At 51.1% G+C, this 16032-nt stretch overlaps 1 protein-coding gene across 4 annotated transcripts in view; it reads right to left on the bottom strand.

The window, feature by feature from the left end:
- The window catches only part of LOC143837076 (cation channel sperm-associated auxiliary subunit gamma-like), a 114082-nt gene that overhangs the window by 41870 nt on the left and 56180 nt on the right, over window positions 1–16032 (bottom strand). For 3 of the 4 annotated variants that reach the window (XM_077336529.1, XM_077336532.1, XM_077336531.1), the window contains 4 exons: window positions 15511–15622; window positions 12602–12760; window positions 6647–6765; window positions 5253–5466 (listed from right to left, as the gene is read on the bottom strand). In XM_077336529.1, coding sequence (XP_077192644.1) covers window positions 5253–5466; window positions 6647–6765; window positions 12602–12760; window positions 15511–15622 — 604 coding nt within the window. The remainder of the gene's footprint in view (window positions 1–5252; window positions 5467–6646; window positions 6766–12601; window positions 12761–15510; window positions 15623–16032) is intronic. The other variant, XM_077336530.1, reaches the window with a different exon arrangement.

Genomic DNA, 16032 nt, shown 5'->3' on the forward strand with positions numbered 1-16032 from the left:
AAAGTGGGTTTAACATCTTGGAGCCATGAAGTTCTCAAGAGTTTGGGGAGTGAAGCCTGAGGAGGGCAATATGGGCAGGGTGAAGAGCTCAGCAGAGATTTAAACGCCTGCATTCCATGCTCCAAATATGCCTGTTTTCAGAACTGATCTTGGAGGTGTGGGGATGAGATGTAATTACAGGACAACTCCAGCCCTCACCTGGAAGTTGGCAACTACAACTGCATTTGGATCGGGTGAGGCCAGAGCATAGTGCTGTCACCCTCCAGGAGGCACAGGGAACTCTCCCACTATTACAAATGATCTCTAGACCAGCTGTCCCCCAACTTTTTGTGGTTAAGGACCGCCTCCGGGGGTAGGGGAGAGCCAGCGTCCTGGGCACCGTGCACGCGTGGCAGCTGCGTGCAAACGCACATGCACAAAGTTGCCACACATGCATGTTTACGCCAGCAAGAGGTGTAAACATGCATGCGCGGCAGTTCCATGCATGCGCATTTGCGCCCACCAGCGTGCCAGCGGCCGCACCTGCCACTTTGGCGGCCGATTCCCTTGTGGCCTGGTGAGCTTCTCACTGTGCAGGGGGAAGGTAGGCCCGATACCTTTGCGGCCCAATACCGGTTTGCAGACAAGGGGTCTAGACCCTCGCTCTAGACGACCATAACAGCTACCTTCGCATTATACTCAGCTTTCCCACCTTCCCTTCCCTTCCCCAAACATTCCCCTCCCCAGACTCCCCCCTCCCCCCCAAAAAAAACCTCTCCAGACATTTCCTGACCTAGAGCTGGCAACTCTATGGAGAGTGAGCAATGACCAAATCAACCCTTCCCTTAGAATTTGAAAATGGATTTTCTAAGGCAGGAATTCCCAACCAGGGGTCTGTGGGAGCTCTGGAGGGGGTCTGCAGCCTTCCATCTTCTGCTTTAATGGACTTGGCCACAAGCTAGGGAACTAGCTGCCTCTGCTCAGAGGGCTCGGAGGGTAAGCCATGAGTGTAAATATCAAAGCGGGGAATTGGTTGTGGCATGGTATGGGGAGTCCTGGCTGTGTTCTCAGCTCCTGTCCTTCTTTCTGGCCTACATGAGGCACAGCCCCCATAGCAGTAGTAAAGGCAAGTGGAGATAACAAAAGGAGGGTGAAAAGTGAGGGTGATGCTGTTACTTCTGGTGACATGTCACTTCCAGGGGCATGTCAGGGAAGCATGGCCAGCTGACATCAATTTGGGTGTTCCCTGAAGTCTTAAAATTTCTTTCAGGGGCTCCTCCATGGTCAAAATGTTGAAAATGGCTGTTCTAAGGACTCAGATGAGAACAGGCAATCTTCAGCAGAAAAGCTTCAAGGGAGATTGCAGTGTGAGACTGCTGAACACGAGATTCACAAATTCAGAACGGACTGCCTCCCTCCACCCTTCTTTTTTCACCACAGATTCTGCTCCCAAGTGTTTCTCTTCTGCTCTAACCAATGTGCTTTGTACCTCTGCATCCTGTGTTCCTTCTTTGCAGCACCCTTCCCACCTTCTGACCGGGATATAAGGAGCTCAGGGATCTCCACTCCCACTTGTATCTCATGAAAAGAGCTTTGGACTCAAATCTAGCTCTTCTAATGCAGACCAAGACCCTCTGAAACTTCCCTAAGCAGTGTTACCCCCTTTTAAGCCCCCCTGGCTTCAATGAGAAGGATGTAACTCCTAAGGATGATGTGGTAACAAACTATATAGGGCCCGGCCGTGGAGACACGGCCGGCGCCCTGGGTGTGCTCGATCCCTTTCTAACCTCCGGCCCATCCCCAGGAATGTGAGGGTGGAGGCTAGGGTACAGGGTCCGACATTGGTCTTGTGCAATGCAAGGTCGATTAAGAACAAGGCCTCGACCCTGCAACATTTCATCGCAGAGTCGAAGGCAGACCTGGGTGAGGGAAGGTGAGACAGTGGCCCTGAAAGAACTAGCCCCACCAGGTTACTCGGTCCTCCACCAATCTTGGACCCATAAGAGGGGAGGGGTGGCTATTGTGGTCCGGGAGGTCCTCACACACAGGGCTCTCCCGGCGCCGGAAATCGAGGGGGTGGAGTGTGTCGGTATTGGATGGGACTCGGTCGAGAGTGTGGCTATCTGGATGGTATACTGTCCGTCCAACGCGCCGCCAGATGTCCTGCCCCACCTGCTGGAGGCGGCAGCCGCCTGGCCATTGCAGTACCCCAGGCTTTTGATCCTGGGTGACCAACGTCCAAGCGGACGCGCCCTCTTCAGTCCATGGTGGAGACCTGGTGTCATCCATGGCGACACTAGGACTTTCGCAGTTTGTTGCTGGGCCCACCCATCATGCCGGCCACACACTCAACTTGATTTTTGGCGCTGGGATAGAAGTGGATCTGGATACAGCTTTAGCTGTGCCGTGGTCAGACCACTACGCCCTGCGGGCCTGGCTCAGGATGCCACCCCCTCCCCAGTGGGGCGGCGGGCGTATTTTAGCCCGCCCGCGGAGACTCATGGATTCAATTGGATTCCGGAATGCTCTGCGGGACCCGATGCCTCCTGGCGACTCACTGGCTGCCCTGGTGGCGGACTGGCAGTCCCGCCTATCGGCTGCTATAGATGAGATCGCCCCTAAACGTCCTCTCTGCCCTCGACTCAAACGGGCAGCCTGGTACACCAGGGAGCCCCGGGAGAGAAAAAGGGAAGTGAGACGACTGGAGCGAGTGTGGCGGAGGACTCGCGACGAAGCTACGAGAACATCTCATCGCACGCTTATGAGGGCATATGAGATGGCGGTGAAAGTGGCAAAATGGGAGTTTTTTGCCGCGGAAATCGCGTCCGCAAGCTCTCGCCCGGCCCAACTATTTAGGACAGTTAGATCACTTACCACCCTTGAGGGGCGTCAAAATAGTAGAAAATTGGAACTAGGCTGTGAGGCCTTAATGAGCCATTTTGCGGACAAAGTCTCGTCGCTCCGCCGCGCTCTTCCCGCCACAGTTAATACAGTAAACGAACTGGAGACCCGTTGGCCGCCTTTGGAGGTGACGTTCGATGGCTTCAGACGGCTCTCCCTACCCGAAGTGGACAAGTTGCTAGGTTCAGTTAGGGCGACCACTTGCCCCCTCGATCCCTGTCCGTCATGGCTCCTCAAGGGAGGTGGCCAGAGGATAGGAGGCCAGCTCAGGGATATTATCAACCTCTCCCTGGATTCCGGGGAGTTCCCTGAGCAGCTGAAGGGGGCAGTGGTTCACCCTCTCCTGAAAAGATCCACGCTGGACCCGCGGGACCCAGACAGCTACCGCCCGGTATCGCATTTGGCGTTCTTGGGCAAGGTGGTTGAAAGGGCCGCGGCAGACCAGCTCCTGGCATTCTTGGAAGAAACTTCGGCACTCGATCCATATCAGTCTGGCTTCCGACCTGGCCACGGGGTGGAGACGGTGCTGGTCTCCCTGTTGGATGATCTCCGCCGCCAGCTGGATAGGGGCGGATCGGCAGTGCTGGTCTTTCTGGACCTGTCGGCCGCTTTTGACACCGTGGACCACGAATTATTGGTCCACCGCCTCGCCGAAACGGGGATACGGGGCACAGCTTTACGCTGGATACGCTCCTTTCTCCAGGAGCGGACCCAGAGGGTAGCAGTGGGGGATGAGCTCTCGTGCTCCTACAGACTTCCGTGTGGAGTCCCACAGGGCACGGTCCTCTCCCCCATATTGTTTAACGTCTTTATGCACCCTCTGGCCCAGCTGGTGCGGAGCTTTGGGCTGGGTTGCCACCAGTACACTGATGACACCCAGCTCTATCTCCTCATGGATGGCCGCCCGGACTCTCCCCCGGAACCATTTGCCAGATGTTTGGAAGCGGTGACAGAATGGTTCGAGCAGAGTCGCCTGAAACTCAACCCCTCCAAGACGGAGGTCCTGTGGCTGGGACGTAGGGGGCGGGAGCAGGAAGCGCGCTTGCCCACCCTGGGAGGGACACACCTTACCATCGCGTCCCAGGCCAGGAACTTGGGTGTGATCATTGATACCTCCCTGACCTTGGAGGCACAGGTCAAAAGAGTAGCGGGCCAGGCATTTTTCCAGCTTCACCAGGCCCGACTACTAGCGCCCTACCTGTCCCCCGAACACCTGGCCACGGTGATCCATGCAACGGTCACCTCCAGAATAGATTTCTGTAACTCACTCTACGCGGGCCTTCCCTTGTCCTTGATCCGGAAAGTTCAGCTAGTGCAAAATGCAGCTGCTAGGGTCCTAACTGGTACACCGTGGAGGACCCACATCCAGCCGGTGCTGAGGCAGCTGCACTGGTTGCCAATTGCTGCCCGGATCCGGTTCAAGGTTCTGGTTCTAACCTTTAAGGCTATACGCGAGTTGGGACCCACATACCTGAGGGACTGCCTATCGCCCTATGCCCCCCGCAGAGCCTTACGCTCTGCGGGAGAAAATTTGTTGATCGTTCCCGGCCCTAGGGAAGCATGCCTGGCCTTGACCAGGGCCAGGGCCTTTTCAGTCCTGGCCCCTGCCTGGTGCAATGAGCTCCCGGGTGAGCTGCGGGCCCTGCGGGATCTTCCATCGTTCCGCAGGGTCTGCAAGACGGAGCTCTTCCGCCAGGTTTACGGTTGAGGCCAAGGCTAACATCTATGCCCCCCGCCGGGACTCGGGATTTGGGATTGGGATTAGAGATGGGTACCACCAATACCTCCTCTCCACCTGCTAGAAGGGGAAAAGGGTAGTGGATTAGCCAATCTTGCCGGGTTAGCTTGCTAACTAATAATTGCTGGACTGTAGTTGTTTTAACTGGATTTTAATGGATTTTATGGGGTTTTAGAATGTTGTAACCCGCCACGAGCCGCAAGGGAGTGGCGGGCAATAAATCGAATAATAATAATAATAATAAGCCAGGAACCAGGTCCCCACAGGCTGTAGGAGAGTCATAGAATCCTAGACGGGGAAGGAGCCATACAGGCCATCTAGTCCAACTCCCTGCTCAAGGCAGGATCACCCTGAAACATCCACGATAAGGATCTATCCAGCTGCTGCCTGAAGACTGCCAGTGAGGGGGAGCTCACCACCTTCTTATGACAGCCCATTCCACCGTTGAACTACTCTGTGAATTATTTTCCTGATATCTAGCAGATATCCGTCAACAGATAGTTTAAAACCATTACTGCAGGTCCTGCCCTCTGCTGCCAACAGGACCCTTTCCCTTTTGAGACCACTGACTCCCCCCCCCCCCCCCGGCATGCACATGCCAGCATATTATGGGGATCCCCAGTGCTGTTCTCACTCTGTTGTATGCTGAATGCAGCCAGAGCAGCTGGAAGATAAGGCCCTGGTACACGGACAACGACTTTACGTTGTGGAATTTGGTGGGATTCATGACCTTGGGTGGCTCAGCACGGTAATGCTCCATCCGGGTGAAGCGCTGTGGGAGCGGCTGGTCCACAATGTGCATCACGGCAAACGGACAGCGGTGGGTGAATTGGATGTATTCTTTTCCACTGGAGATCAAGGAGCCAAGACACCAGAAAGGGGGTTGTTAAACATCAGTCACAGGCCCATCTCAATCTTCCCTGAAGCACCCGTGCCAATAAAAATGTTCATTTAATTTGTAGTGCAGTCCAACAGAGCTGAGTTCCCAATCTTTTTGAGCCTGCAGGAGCTTTGGTATTCTGAAATTGTGAGGTGGACCCAGCCACAAAATGGCCACCTCCAAACGGCTGCCTTGGGAGGCATAGCCAGCCACAAATCAGTGGCCACATCTTGCCTTCATACAGTGAAAGTCCTTGTGCTGTGGTGGCAGCTCCTGCTAAAGTGAAGCTTTTAAAAATCAGCGCAGCCAATCAGAAGCCTCACTGGGCACAAGCCTCCCATGGTCCTGCTCACTTTCTAAACACATTTGGAGGGCACTCAGGAAAGGGGTCAGCTGGCATTGGGATGCCACATTGAGGACTCCTGATATACAGTATTAATATTTTCTGCTTTTGGGCTAAAAAGGGGCCCAATACTAGTTCTTTAATGTCCACACGGAAGCAGTTTCTTACAGGATGTGGCAAAAAAACAAACAAACATGCTTTGGAAAGCTCCGGCTTGTTTTCTTCCCCAGTCTCCCCTACCTGGACTGTACCACAAGTCTAGTTTCTCCATGTAGCAAAATCAGACAGTAAAGCAGTTCTTGGACTATGCCACATCAGGGCACGGGGAGTTTATTATTTTAAGGGATTTATATACTGCACCTCTTGGACATACTGTCTCGGGGTGGTTTACAGAATAAATCACTCCATATTTGAATGATCCCACTGCGGCACTAACTCCCTGCAACCAGCTTCAGGTGAGTTTGGCAAATCCTTCCTCCCAATATCACAGAGACAAGAGAGACCCCTCTTCCTCCCAAGGAATTCTGCTTGTTGCCTAAACACTTTTGGCTACCCTCAAAAATACGTTGCCTGAGAAACTTCCAACTTCCACGAGCATGTGAACATGTGCTAGCAGGAGCTCATGGGCCTCTAGAGAAGCACAGTTTGGCCATCCCTGCTGTATAGGCTTAAATTCACATCCAGCTTTCAACTGGGGCTTGTCAATCCCTTCCGGCTCTCAACAAAACTGGCATAACATTTCCTGAGCTGCCAGGTGTTGGGCACAAGTCGAAAGCTGATGCCATGCGGTGGGCATTCCACTCACTCATACGTCATCTGGTGGTATGGGGCACTGTTCAGCTGCCGGTATGTCAGGACACTGTCCAGAGGGACCCCCCTTTTGATCACCCTTGCTTTGCCTTCTTTGTTTTCTATATAGAGCAGCTGAAAAACAAAGGGTAGAGAGACTGATGGACCCAGGCAGTTTGCTCCCCGCCAAAAAAAAGAAGAAAAAGGAAATCCTTACCTGTTGAATTTCTGGTCTTCTCATGGCTGGGTCCAGGTGCCTAAGACTGGAAGGTGGAGCAAAAGCATTTTTCCGAGAGGAAGGAACTCCCCTTGAGCTCCTGGACATCAACCTTAAAGACCTTGAAAAAACTTGAAACTACAGAGAACTGTAATACATTCCCCATCAAGTTCTGGGTTTGATTCAAGGTCTTAGTGTTAACTTTTAAGGCCATTTGCAGTCTGGGACCTGCTTAGCTAAGGGGCTGCCTGTCTGAATGTATCCCCCAGAAAATATTATGGTCAGCTACAGCTGTCTGTCTGGTATTCCCTGGCCCTAAAGAAGTGCCATCTCACCCCAGGCCTCTGTCTGGTGGAATAGAATCATAGAATCATAGAGTTGGAAGGGACCTCTTGGGTCATCTAGTCCAACCCCCTGCACTATGCAGGACACTCACAATCTATCGCTCATCCACTGTAACCTGCCACCCCCTTAATGAGCTCCCAGGGAACATCAGGTCCAAAGGGTCTGTAAGATGGAGCTCTTCCTCCAGGCATGTGGTTGAAGCCAGTATGCCTGGAAGAACCAGAATAGCATGGGCCTCCCCTAGCAGCTGGGGTTCTCCTCCCACCTACCCTCTCCTATGGGGGGTAACTCAGCTCATGATGCTATATTGCTAGCTTTTTAGTAGTTTCAACTGTATTTATTTGTTTATATATATATCACCCTCCCCAGGGTGGTTTACACAGAACTGGAATAAAAGCAGTACAGATAACATGATAAATTGAACAATAGAGTCATAACAGGAGAACAGTAACATAATAAACATGGTGAGAATATCCAATTTTAACTGTAACATACTGACGGCACCATAGGATGGACATATCAGTGGTGGTTGTCATGGGAGGGGGGCTCAGGAGCCAATGGGAAATGATTGAATTCAGGTCTACCTCAACCAAAAGCCTGGCAGAAGAGCTCCCTTTTGCAGGTCCTATGGAACTGTTTAAGCTCCGCTGGGGCTCTGATCTCCTCCAGGAGCTTGTTCCATCAGGTGGGAGCCAGGATGAAGAAAGCTCTGGCCCTGGTTGAGGTCAAGCGAGGTTCCCTGGGGCCAGGGATCACTAGGCAGTTGGTAGTAGCAGAGCACAAGGCTCTCTGAGGGGTGTAGGCAAAGAGGCGATCATTTAGATACACTGGGCCCAGACCACAGCTGGATTTAAAGGTGATTACCAGAACCTTAAGCCTGATCCAGAATTCGACTGGAAGCTAGTGTAGTTGGTTGCAGGATGGGCTGAATGTGGGACCTCCATGGTGTTACTGTGAGAATCCTGGCTGCAGCTATCTGGACCAGTTGCAGTTTCCAGATCAAGGTTAAGGGCAGGCCTGCATAGAGCGAGTTACAGAAGTCTAGTCTAGAGGTGACCGTTAAGTGGATCACTGTGGCTGGGTGTTCTGGGGCCAAGTAGGGAGCTAGTAGTTTGCCTTGATGGTGGAATGCCAGCTGTGTTACTTGGGTGCAATGCCCCAATATGGCTGGCTCAAGAGGTGTGCCTGTAAATTTATTTTATTTTATTAATTTAATTATTTTCCACATTTTTGTACCACTCTCCCTTAGGGCAGTCCACAGGGAACATGAAAGCCAATATGACAAGTCTATATGCATTCAGCAACTGCAACAGTATTAACAACAACAGCATCAAAAACACTGACACACAATTATTCACTAATTTAACTACTAACATTCTGACCATAACCCAGTAGAGTGATTGGATCGGAATTATGACCAGATCTGGTAGGAGGGGGGTTCTGGAATGTCCAATAGATGTTGTCAATTCATTGGTCTCAATTAATGTTTTGTGGAACAACCTCATTTTGCAGGCCCTGCAGAACTGTGCTAGCTCTGACAGGGCCTGGAGAGCTGACAGCTCAATCCACCCAGTGGGAGCTGGACAGAGAACAACCTGGCTCTGGTTAAGGCCAAGCGTGCTTCCTTGGGGCCAGGGATCACCAGCCTGCTAATTGCTAGTAATAATAATTGCTAATAATAATAATGATGATGATGATGATACCCAAATGTAAACATAAATTAAATAATCCCATTTTAACCATAAATTCTCACTATGACAAATAAACTTTCCTGGACTACAAAATGAAGGCTTCATTACTTAGGGCCAATAAAGATTCATGTTATTACTCAAGGTAAACCAAATAAACTGCCACCCATGAGAGGAATGAAAATTTGTCTGATAAGAATTTCGCTTTCTGCCCTCATGGACAGACCATTCCTCATAGCGATGTTCAAAAGATTAGCACCTCTGAATGTGGAGTTTCCCCCCAGCCACCAGGGCTAGTAGCCATTCATAGACTTATCCTCCATGAATTTATCTATTAAAAAGCTGTTTATTCCTCTGACCATCACTACGTCCTCTGTCAATGAATTCCATGTCTGAACCACTCTCTGTGTAAAGTAGGATTTCCTTTTGTCCATCCTGAACCTAACACTTGGTAGACTGTGTCTTTAGCAAGAGTCAGCCACTGTTAGATAAAGGGAACCTGAAGGGAGAATGCTGATGCTTCCACCTAATGTCAAATGCCATCTGTGATTATTATCTCTCCTTCCTCCTCCCTCTTCAAGTAGGGTGGGGGAGGGGTTGGGGGTTCCTGCCATGTTGTTGTTGATATGCTGTTATTGTACTGTTGATTATCCATTTTTATGGGTTTTAATGGGGTTTTAGCTGGACTTTCTGTAACCCGGCACAAGCCTCTCAGGAGTGGCAGGTTACAAATATACTACTACTACTACTACTACTACTACTACTACTACTACTACTACTACTACTACTAATAATAATAATAATAATAATAATAATAATAATAATGGAATTCTTTCAACATACATGTGAGCAGAACAAGCAAGAACGGATAACATCTACACACCATTCCATCACAGAATCTACTGCAGCAAATCTACCTTCCCTCCAATCCACTGAAGAACAGGATGCTGGCCATCACATACAAACAAAACAACGCTACAAGAAAAAAGACTCCACATGGACACCCCCCACACCAGATGCCACACTAGACCTCTACACAGAATGCTTCCGCCACAGGGTCCAAACCAGTGTGATCAACAAACAACATCACATACAGCAGAATATCAGCTATGCTGAAAGAAAGACAGCCTTAGGAACAATATCATAGAATCATAGAATCATAGAGTTGGAAGGGGCCATACAGGCCATCTAGTCCAACCCCTTGCTCAACGCAGGATAAGCCCAAAGTGTCCTTTCCTCTGCAGCCAACGGAAACAGCATCCTGCCCTCCTCCAAGTGACAACCTTTCAAATACTTAAAGAGCCGCTGATATTTGAATTCCATCCAGGTTGGGCATGTGTGCTTCCTTGCAAGGACCCTTCCTGTCTAGCCATAGGACCTCCATCTTTGAACTACTGAACTTCAGATTACTTTGCTTGAGCCATCTCATTCTTTTAGGGCACTCCTTTTCAAATTTTTCACTGTGGAGGAGCCCCTGAAATAAATTTTCAGTCTTCGAGGATCCCCAGAAGTAGTCTGTTTGTTTTCTTATAAGTTGGCCAGGCCTCTCTGCCACGCCCATCAGAAGGGACATGTCACTGAAGGTGACATCACCCCCTGCACCCTTTGCCCTCCTTTTGCTCTCTGCTACGGCAGCTCTGTGTCATGTTGGCTTGAAAAAATGACTACAGACGAGAAGACAGCCCAGACCCCCATACAACAACCCAACCGACTTCCCCCTTAGATTCTTACACCCACAGCTTAACCACTGAGCCCTCTGGGTGGAAGCAGCCAGTTCCCTAGCTTGTGGCCAAGTCTAGTAAGGTAGGAGGGGAAGGGCTGCAGACCCCCTCCGGAGGTCCCAGGGATTCCCAGGGATCTACGGATCCCTGGTTAGGAATCCTGGCTTAAGAGGTATGGTGACCAGGAATGTACACACTATTCCAAACGAAGCTACCCCGTAGATCTATAAAGGGGCATTGCGATATCAGCTGCTTTATTCTCAATCCCTTTCGCAACAATCCCAAAATCCCTAACACGGAATCCGCCTTTCTCACCGCTGCAGCACACCCGGTGGCCTCTTTCATGGAACTATCCATTCCTTCTTATTTAGATGTTTAGGTTCAGCCTGTGGTGCCTCCTCAACTGAGGGACTGTTTAACTAGCTGTGCCCCTCGTACAGCTCTGTGAATTCTAACCGTGAGGCATGCCTGGCCTCAACCAGGGCCTTTTTGGGCCTGGCCCCTACCTGGTGGAATGAGCTGAGGGTCCTGTTGGAGCTGTCGCTGTTCTGCAGAGCCTTCAAAATGGATCTCTTCCACTAGGCGTTTGGCTGAGGCCGGGGCAAGGAAGATCACTGGCAGTCTTCCAGCAAGGGTTGGATATACACTTTTCTTGGATGCTTTAGGATGCTTAGGGCTGACCCTGCATTGAGCAGGGGGTTGGACTAGATGGCCTGTAATTTTTAAACATCTAAATAATTAAACATCTCAACACCTACCCTGAAGCATGGAACCAGGCTAATTTGCTTGAGCTGAATGGGCAGGGTTTCATTACTGATTATTGTGATTTTATTGTGGTTTTATTATCCTACTAGAAATAAAGCCCATTTTATACGTAAATAAAATGGGCGCTAGGCCCTCGTCCCTGAAGGCTTGCAAAGCTTTCTCTGCGTCCCGGGAGCTACGGCGAGGCCGCTCCCGGGGCGCAGAGAAGGCCGGCGGGCGCCCCAGCTCCCACCCCGAAGGCTTGCAAAGGCTTCTCTGCGCCCCGTGAGCAGAGAAGGCCAACGGCAGCACCCCCTCCCACCCCGAAGGCTTGCAAAGCCTTCTCTGTGCCCTGGGAGCAGCCTTGCTGCGGCTCGTTAGCTGGCAGCGGCTAGCTGGCAGCAGCGGGCCGCACGGAGTCCCTAAGGACGGCGTGCACGGGCGAGCGAGGGCAGCCGCGGCGTTGGTGCGGCCGCAGAAGCCTCCCTCCCCCTCCATAAGCCTCCCTCCCTCCCTCCAGAAGGTATGAGCAGGGCCGGGGTTCGCATGGTGGGGAAGCCGCCGACCGTCGGGCGGCGGCTCCTCAGCGGCCGGGAGGTTCATCGTCGCGCAGGCGTGCCTGAGGTGGGCGGCCATGTTGCGGGCCGCGCGGGTGGCGGCAGAACAGCAGCGGCAGTGGTGTCGGTGTGGCTCTGAGAGCACGTCTGGGCGGTGGAGCAGCTCGGCACGGTAGAGGCTGGGCAGGGAGCGGTCTGTTCGTGTGGTGGGTGCAGGGCGGTGGGGCCATGGCGAGGGGAGTCTTTGTTCGTAGCGGCAGGGAGTCGAAACGGGGAGGGGTGATGGTTCATTGCCGGGAAAGGTGCAGGGCTGCTCCTTTCCCGGCAACGAACCATATGGGGAAAGAGTGTGGGTGCGGAGTCCGGGGCGGGCCAAGTGGCCAATAGGGAGGCGCGCCACTTGCCCCCTGATTGGCCCTCTCCAAGTTTTTATCCCGGACGGGTCCCACCCTAACTCCTCCCACAGAGCCCTTACTCCTTTAAGGTCGGGTTTAAAGATTGTAAACTGCCGTGAGCCGGCTGGCCTGAAAGCAGCAGTCATCATGTCCAATAATTAATTTCTAGCAGGCCCCTGAGTTTACCCAACCAGTAGAACTTACACCAATACACAATACACCAGAGGTGGTGTTGGCAGGGGCTTATGGGAATTGTAGTCCCATCTGGGGAACCATTGTTTGGCCACCCTTGCAATGCACCCACCTGTTTCAGCCCATCTCGGTCATAAAAAACACTGATGATGGCCTCCTTATCCCCATATTCTATTGCCTTTCTAATGATCTCTAAAGTTCTGTGTAGTCTCCAAGGATCTGATGGATACACTTTGACAAGCAGCGAGCTGCCTTCCATGGAGACCCAGATCTAGAACGAGAGAAAAAGTACTGAGGAAGCCTTGGAGGAAAATTGGAAAACAGCAACCACAAAGTGTTAAGAAGAAGAGTTGTTTTCTATACCCCACTTTTCACTGCCCGAAGGAGCCTTCCCTTCCTCTCCCCGCTAAAGATGCCCTGTGAGGCGGATGGGGCTGAGCTCTGCTTGGTGAGAACAGCTTCTAACAGGACTGTGACAAGCCCAAGGTCACCCAGCTGGCTGCAGGTGGAGGAGTGGGGTTATGAAGCTGCCACTTTTAATCCCAACACCACGTTAAGATAGTCTGCCTACAGCAGGAGAAATGAGCCAGAGTCCAGAAGCACTTTAAAGACTAACATAATTTAGACTGCCGGCTGCCCCCTGGCTGCGTGGCTGTGCTGTGGCAGGGCGCAGGCTGGGCATGGGATTTCGAGCCAGGAGTGTGGGGCACTCGAAGCCATTTGGAGCCCAATGGAGCTGGCAGGTTGAGCCTTTCCCCCCTTTTATTTCTTTGTTGCTGATTTCTCCTTTTTGTTAGGATCCTAGGGGTGGTTAGAGGGGGGCCAAAAGGGGGAGGGCTAGACTCAGGTAAAGACTGGGGGATGGTCTGTAGGTCTGCTTTGCAGGTGAGATCTGACCCTGCTCTTCCACCTCAGGGAGTTAGCTATCAGCTGGTGGGAATATAGAGGAAGGGGGGAGGTAGAGTAGGGAGGTTTAGGGGGTTGTAAAAGGGCTGGGAGGTGTAAGGAAGATTTAATGTCTAGTTGGTGGGTAGCTGGTTTAGATAGTGGGGTTAGGGTGTTGATGTCTCCATGCTTGCAGAGGGCATGCAGAAGGATGCTTTGTCAACTGGGGGAGGGCATGACTGAAGCTGGGATCCCAACCATTATGGGCCAGGGACAATATTATGGGGGACGGAGATGGGACAATAGAAACACTGCAAACTAATATGGAGACACGGCTGTGGCCCTGGGCATGCTCACTCCTCTTCTAATCTCCGTCCCATCCCCAGATGTGTGACGGTGGAGGCTAGTGAGGATCCGTTTTTGGTGCTTTGCAACGCAAGGTCAATAAACAAGGCCTCGATACTACATTTATTTGCAGAGTCAGGAGCAAACCTTGTTTGCATGATCAAGACCTAGGTGCAGGGGGGGGGACAGTCATTTGAAAGATCTGGCCCCACCTAGGTTCTCAATCCTGCACCAATCCCGGATCCATGGAGGGGTGGCAATTGTGGTCCGGGAGGCTTACTCCTACAAGGACCTTGCAGCGCCACAAATCAGTGGAGTAGAGTGTGTCAACACTGGATGGGATTCGGTCAAAGGTTTGGCTATCTGGCTGGTGTACCACCTGGCCAGTGCCCTGCCAGATGGCCTGCCAAGCCTGCTGAAGGTGGTGGCCACTTGAGTGTTGCAATACCCCAGGTTTATAGTCCTGGGGGACTTCAATGTTCACATGGATGCACCATCTCCAAGACATGGCTCAGACCTGGAGTCCTCCATAGCGACACTAGGGCTCTCGCAGTTTGTTGCTGGGCCCACCCACCAGGCGGGCCACACCCTCAACTTGATTTTTGGTGCTTGGATAGAGGTTGTTCTGTGTCAGACCACTACACCATGTGGGCTCAGCTCAAGATACCATCCCTTCCCTATTTGGGCGAGGGGCATATTTCAGCCCACTCATGAATCCAATTGGTTTCTGGAATGCTCTGCGGCAGGGGTAGTCAACCTGTGGTCCTCCAGAGGTCCATGGACTACGATTCCCATGGGACCCTGCCAGGAAACGCTGGCAGGGGCTCATGGGAATTGTAGTCCATGGACATCTGGAGGACCACAGGTTGACTACCCCTGCTCTGCGGGACCTGATGTCTCTTGGTGACTCGTTGACGGCGCTGGTAAAGGACTGCCAGTCCCACATGATGACCATTAACGAGATTGCCCCTAGAGGTCTTCTCCACCCTGGCCTCAGTTGGGCCCCTTGGTATACCAGGGAGCTTCGGGAGAGGAAGAGGGAAGTGAGACAACTGAAGCGAGTGTGGCAGAAAACTCGCAACGAAGCAACAAGAGCATCTTATTCAATGCTTATAAGGGCAGATGTGTTGGCAGTGAAAGTGACAAAACAGGATGTTTTTGCCATGGAAATTGCAACCACTAGCTCTTGCTTGGCACAATTGTTTAGGGCAGTTCGGTCCTTGATCGCTCTCGAAGAGGGGCGCCAAAATTTTAGTAAATTGGACTAGTGCTGTGAGGCATTAGCAAACTATTTTGCAGATAAAGTCTTGTCATTCTGCTGCGACCTTCCCGCCACGGTTGGTACAGTAATTGAACTGGAGGCTTGTTGGCTGCCTTTGGAGGTGACGTTTGATGGCTTCAGGTGGCTCTCATTAACCGAAGTGGACAAGTTGCTGAGATGGGTGATTGCAACTACTTGTCCGCTTGATCCCTGCCTGTCAGCTGCTCAAAGGGAGTGGCCAGCAGATAGGAGGTCAGCTGAAGGATATTGAGCTGCTGAATATTATAATTTTAAACTGTCGTAAACTACTATGAGCCAGCATTGCCGGAAGCAATATATCTATATCTATATCTATATCTATATCTATATCTATATCTATATCTATATCTATATCTATATCTATATCTATATCTAGATCTAGATCTAGATCTAGATCTAGATCTATCTAGATCTAGATATATAAAAACTCCTACCCATTAAGGAAACCCTGGAGTGTCAAGAAGCCCCCGGGATTTAAGAAACAGTCATACCTCCTCATTATCTGTCACGCAGGCATAGTGGCCCTGATATGAATGAACAAAATATTTGATGAAGGAAGTACTCGGGAAGCTGGAGAGGTATATATAATTCACCATGTCGCTGCTGGAAAGTAAAAGAGATGAAAGAGCAAGTGTAAAAAAAAAAAAAGATTAACAGTAGTTTCCCCCAGCCCAAACAATTTGGGGATAATATGCAGAACTTCAATAGAAGCCCTGATGAGGTCTTCACTTATAGACATCTCTCGTTTCCCATACATTCTATCCAGTTAGGGCAGCATTTCTCCTCTTACTGTTAAGAAACCCTTGAAATATTCTTCAGGCTTCAAGAAAACCCAGAAGATGTTTAAGAAACATAGCTGTGGACAAGCCCTCAGAAGGGCCCTCCCATTCCCATCCCCTCCAGACCCATCACTGGCCATTTTGGCAGGGATCTACATGAACATATGTGGTCAATCACCTGATAACTGTTTAAGAACTTTTCAAAAATATTAAAAAATTAACTCCCACCCATTT

This window comes from Paroedura picta, chromosome 5, assembly GCF_049243985.1.
Source record: "Paroedura picta isolate Pp20150507F chromosome 5, Ppicta_v3.0, whole genome shotgun sequence".
Lineage (NCBI taxonomy): Eukaryota > Metazoa > Chordata > Lepidosauria > Squamata > Gekkonidae > Paroedura > Paroedura picta.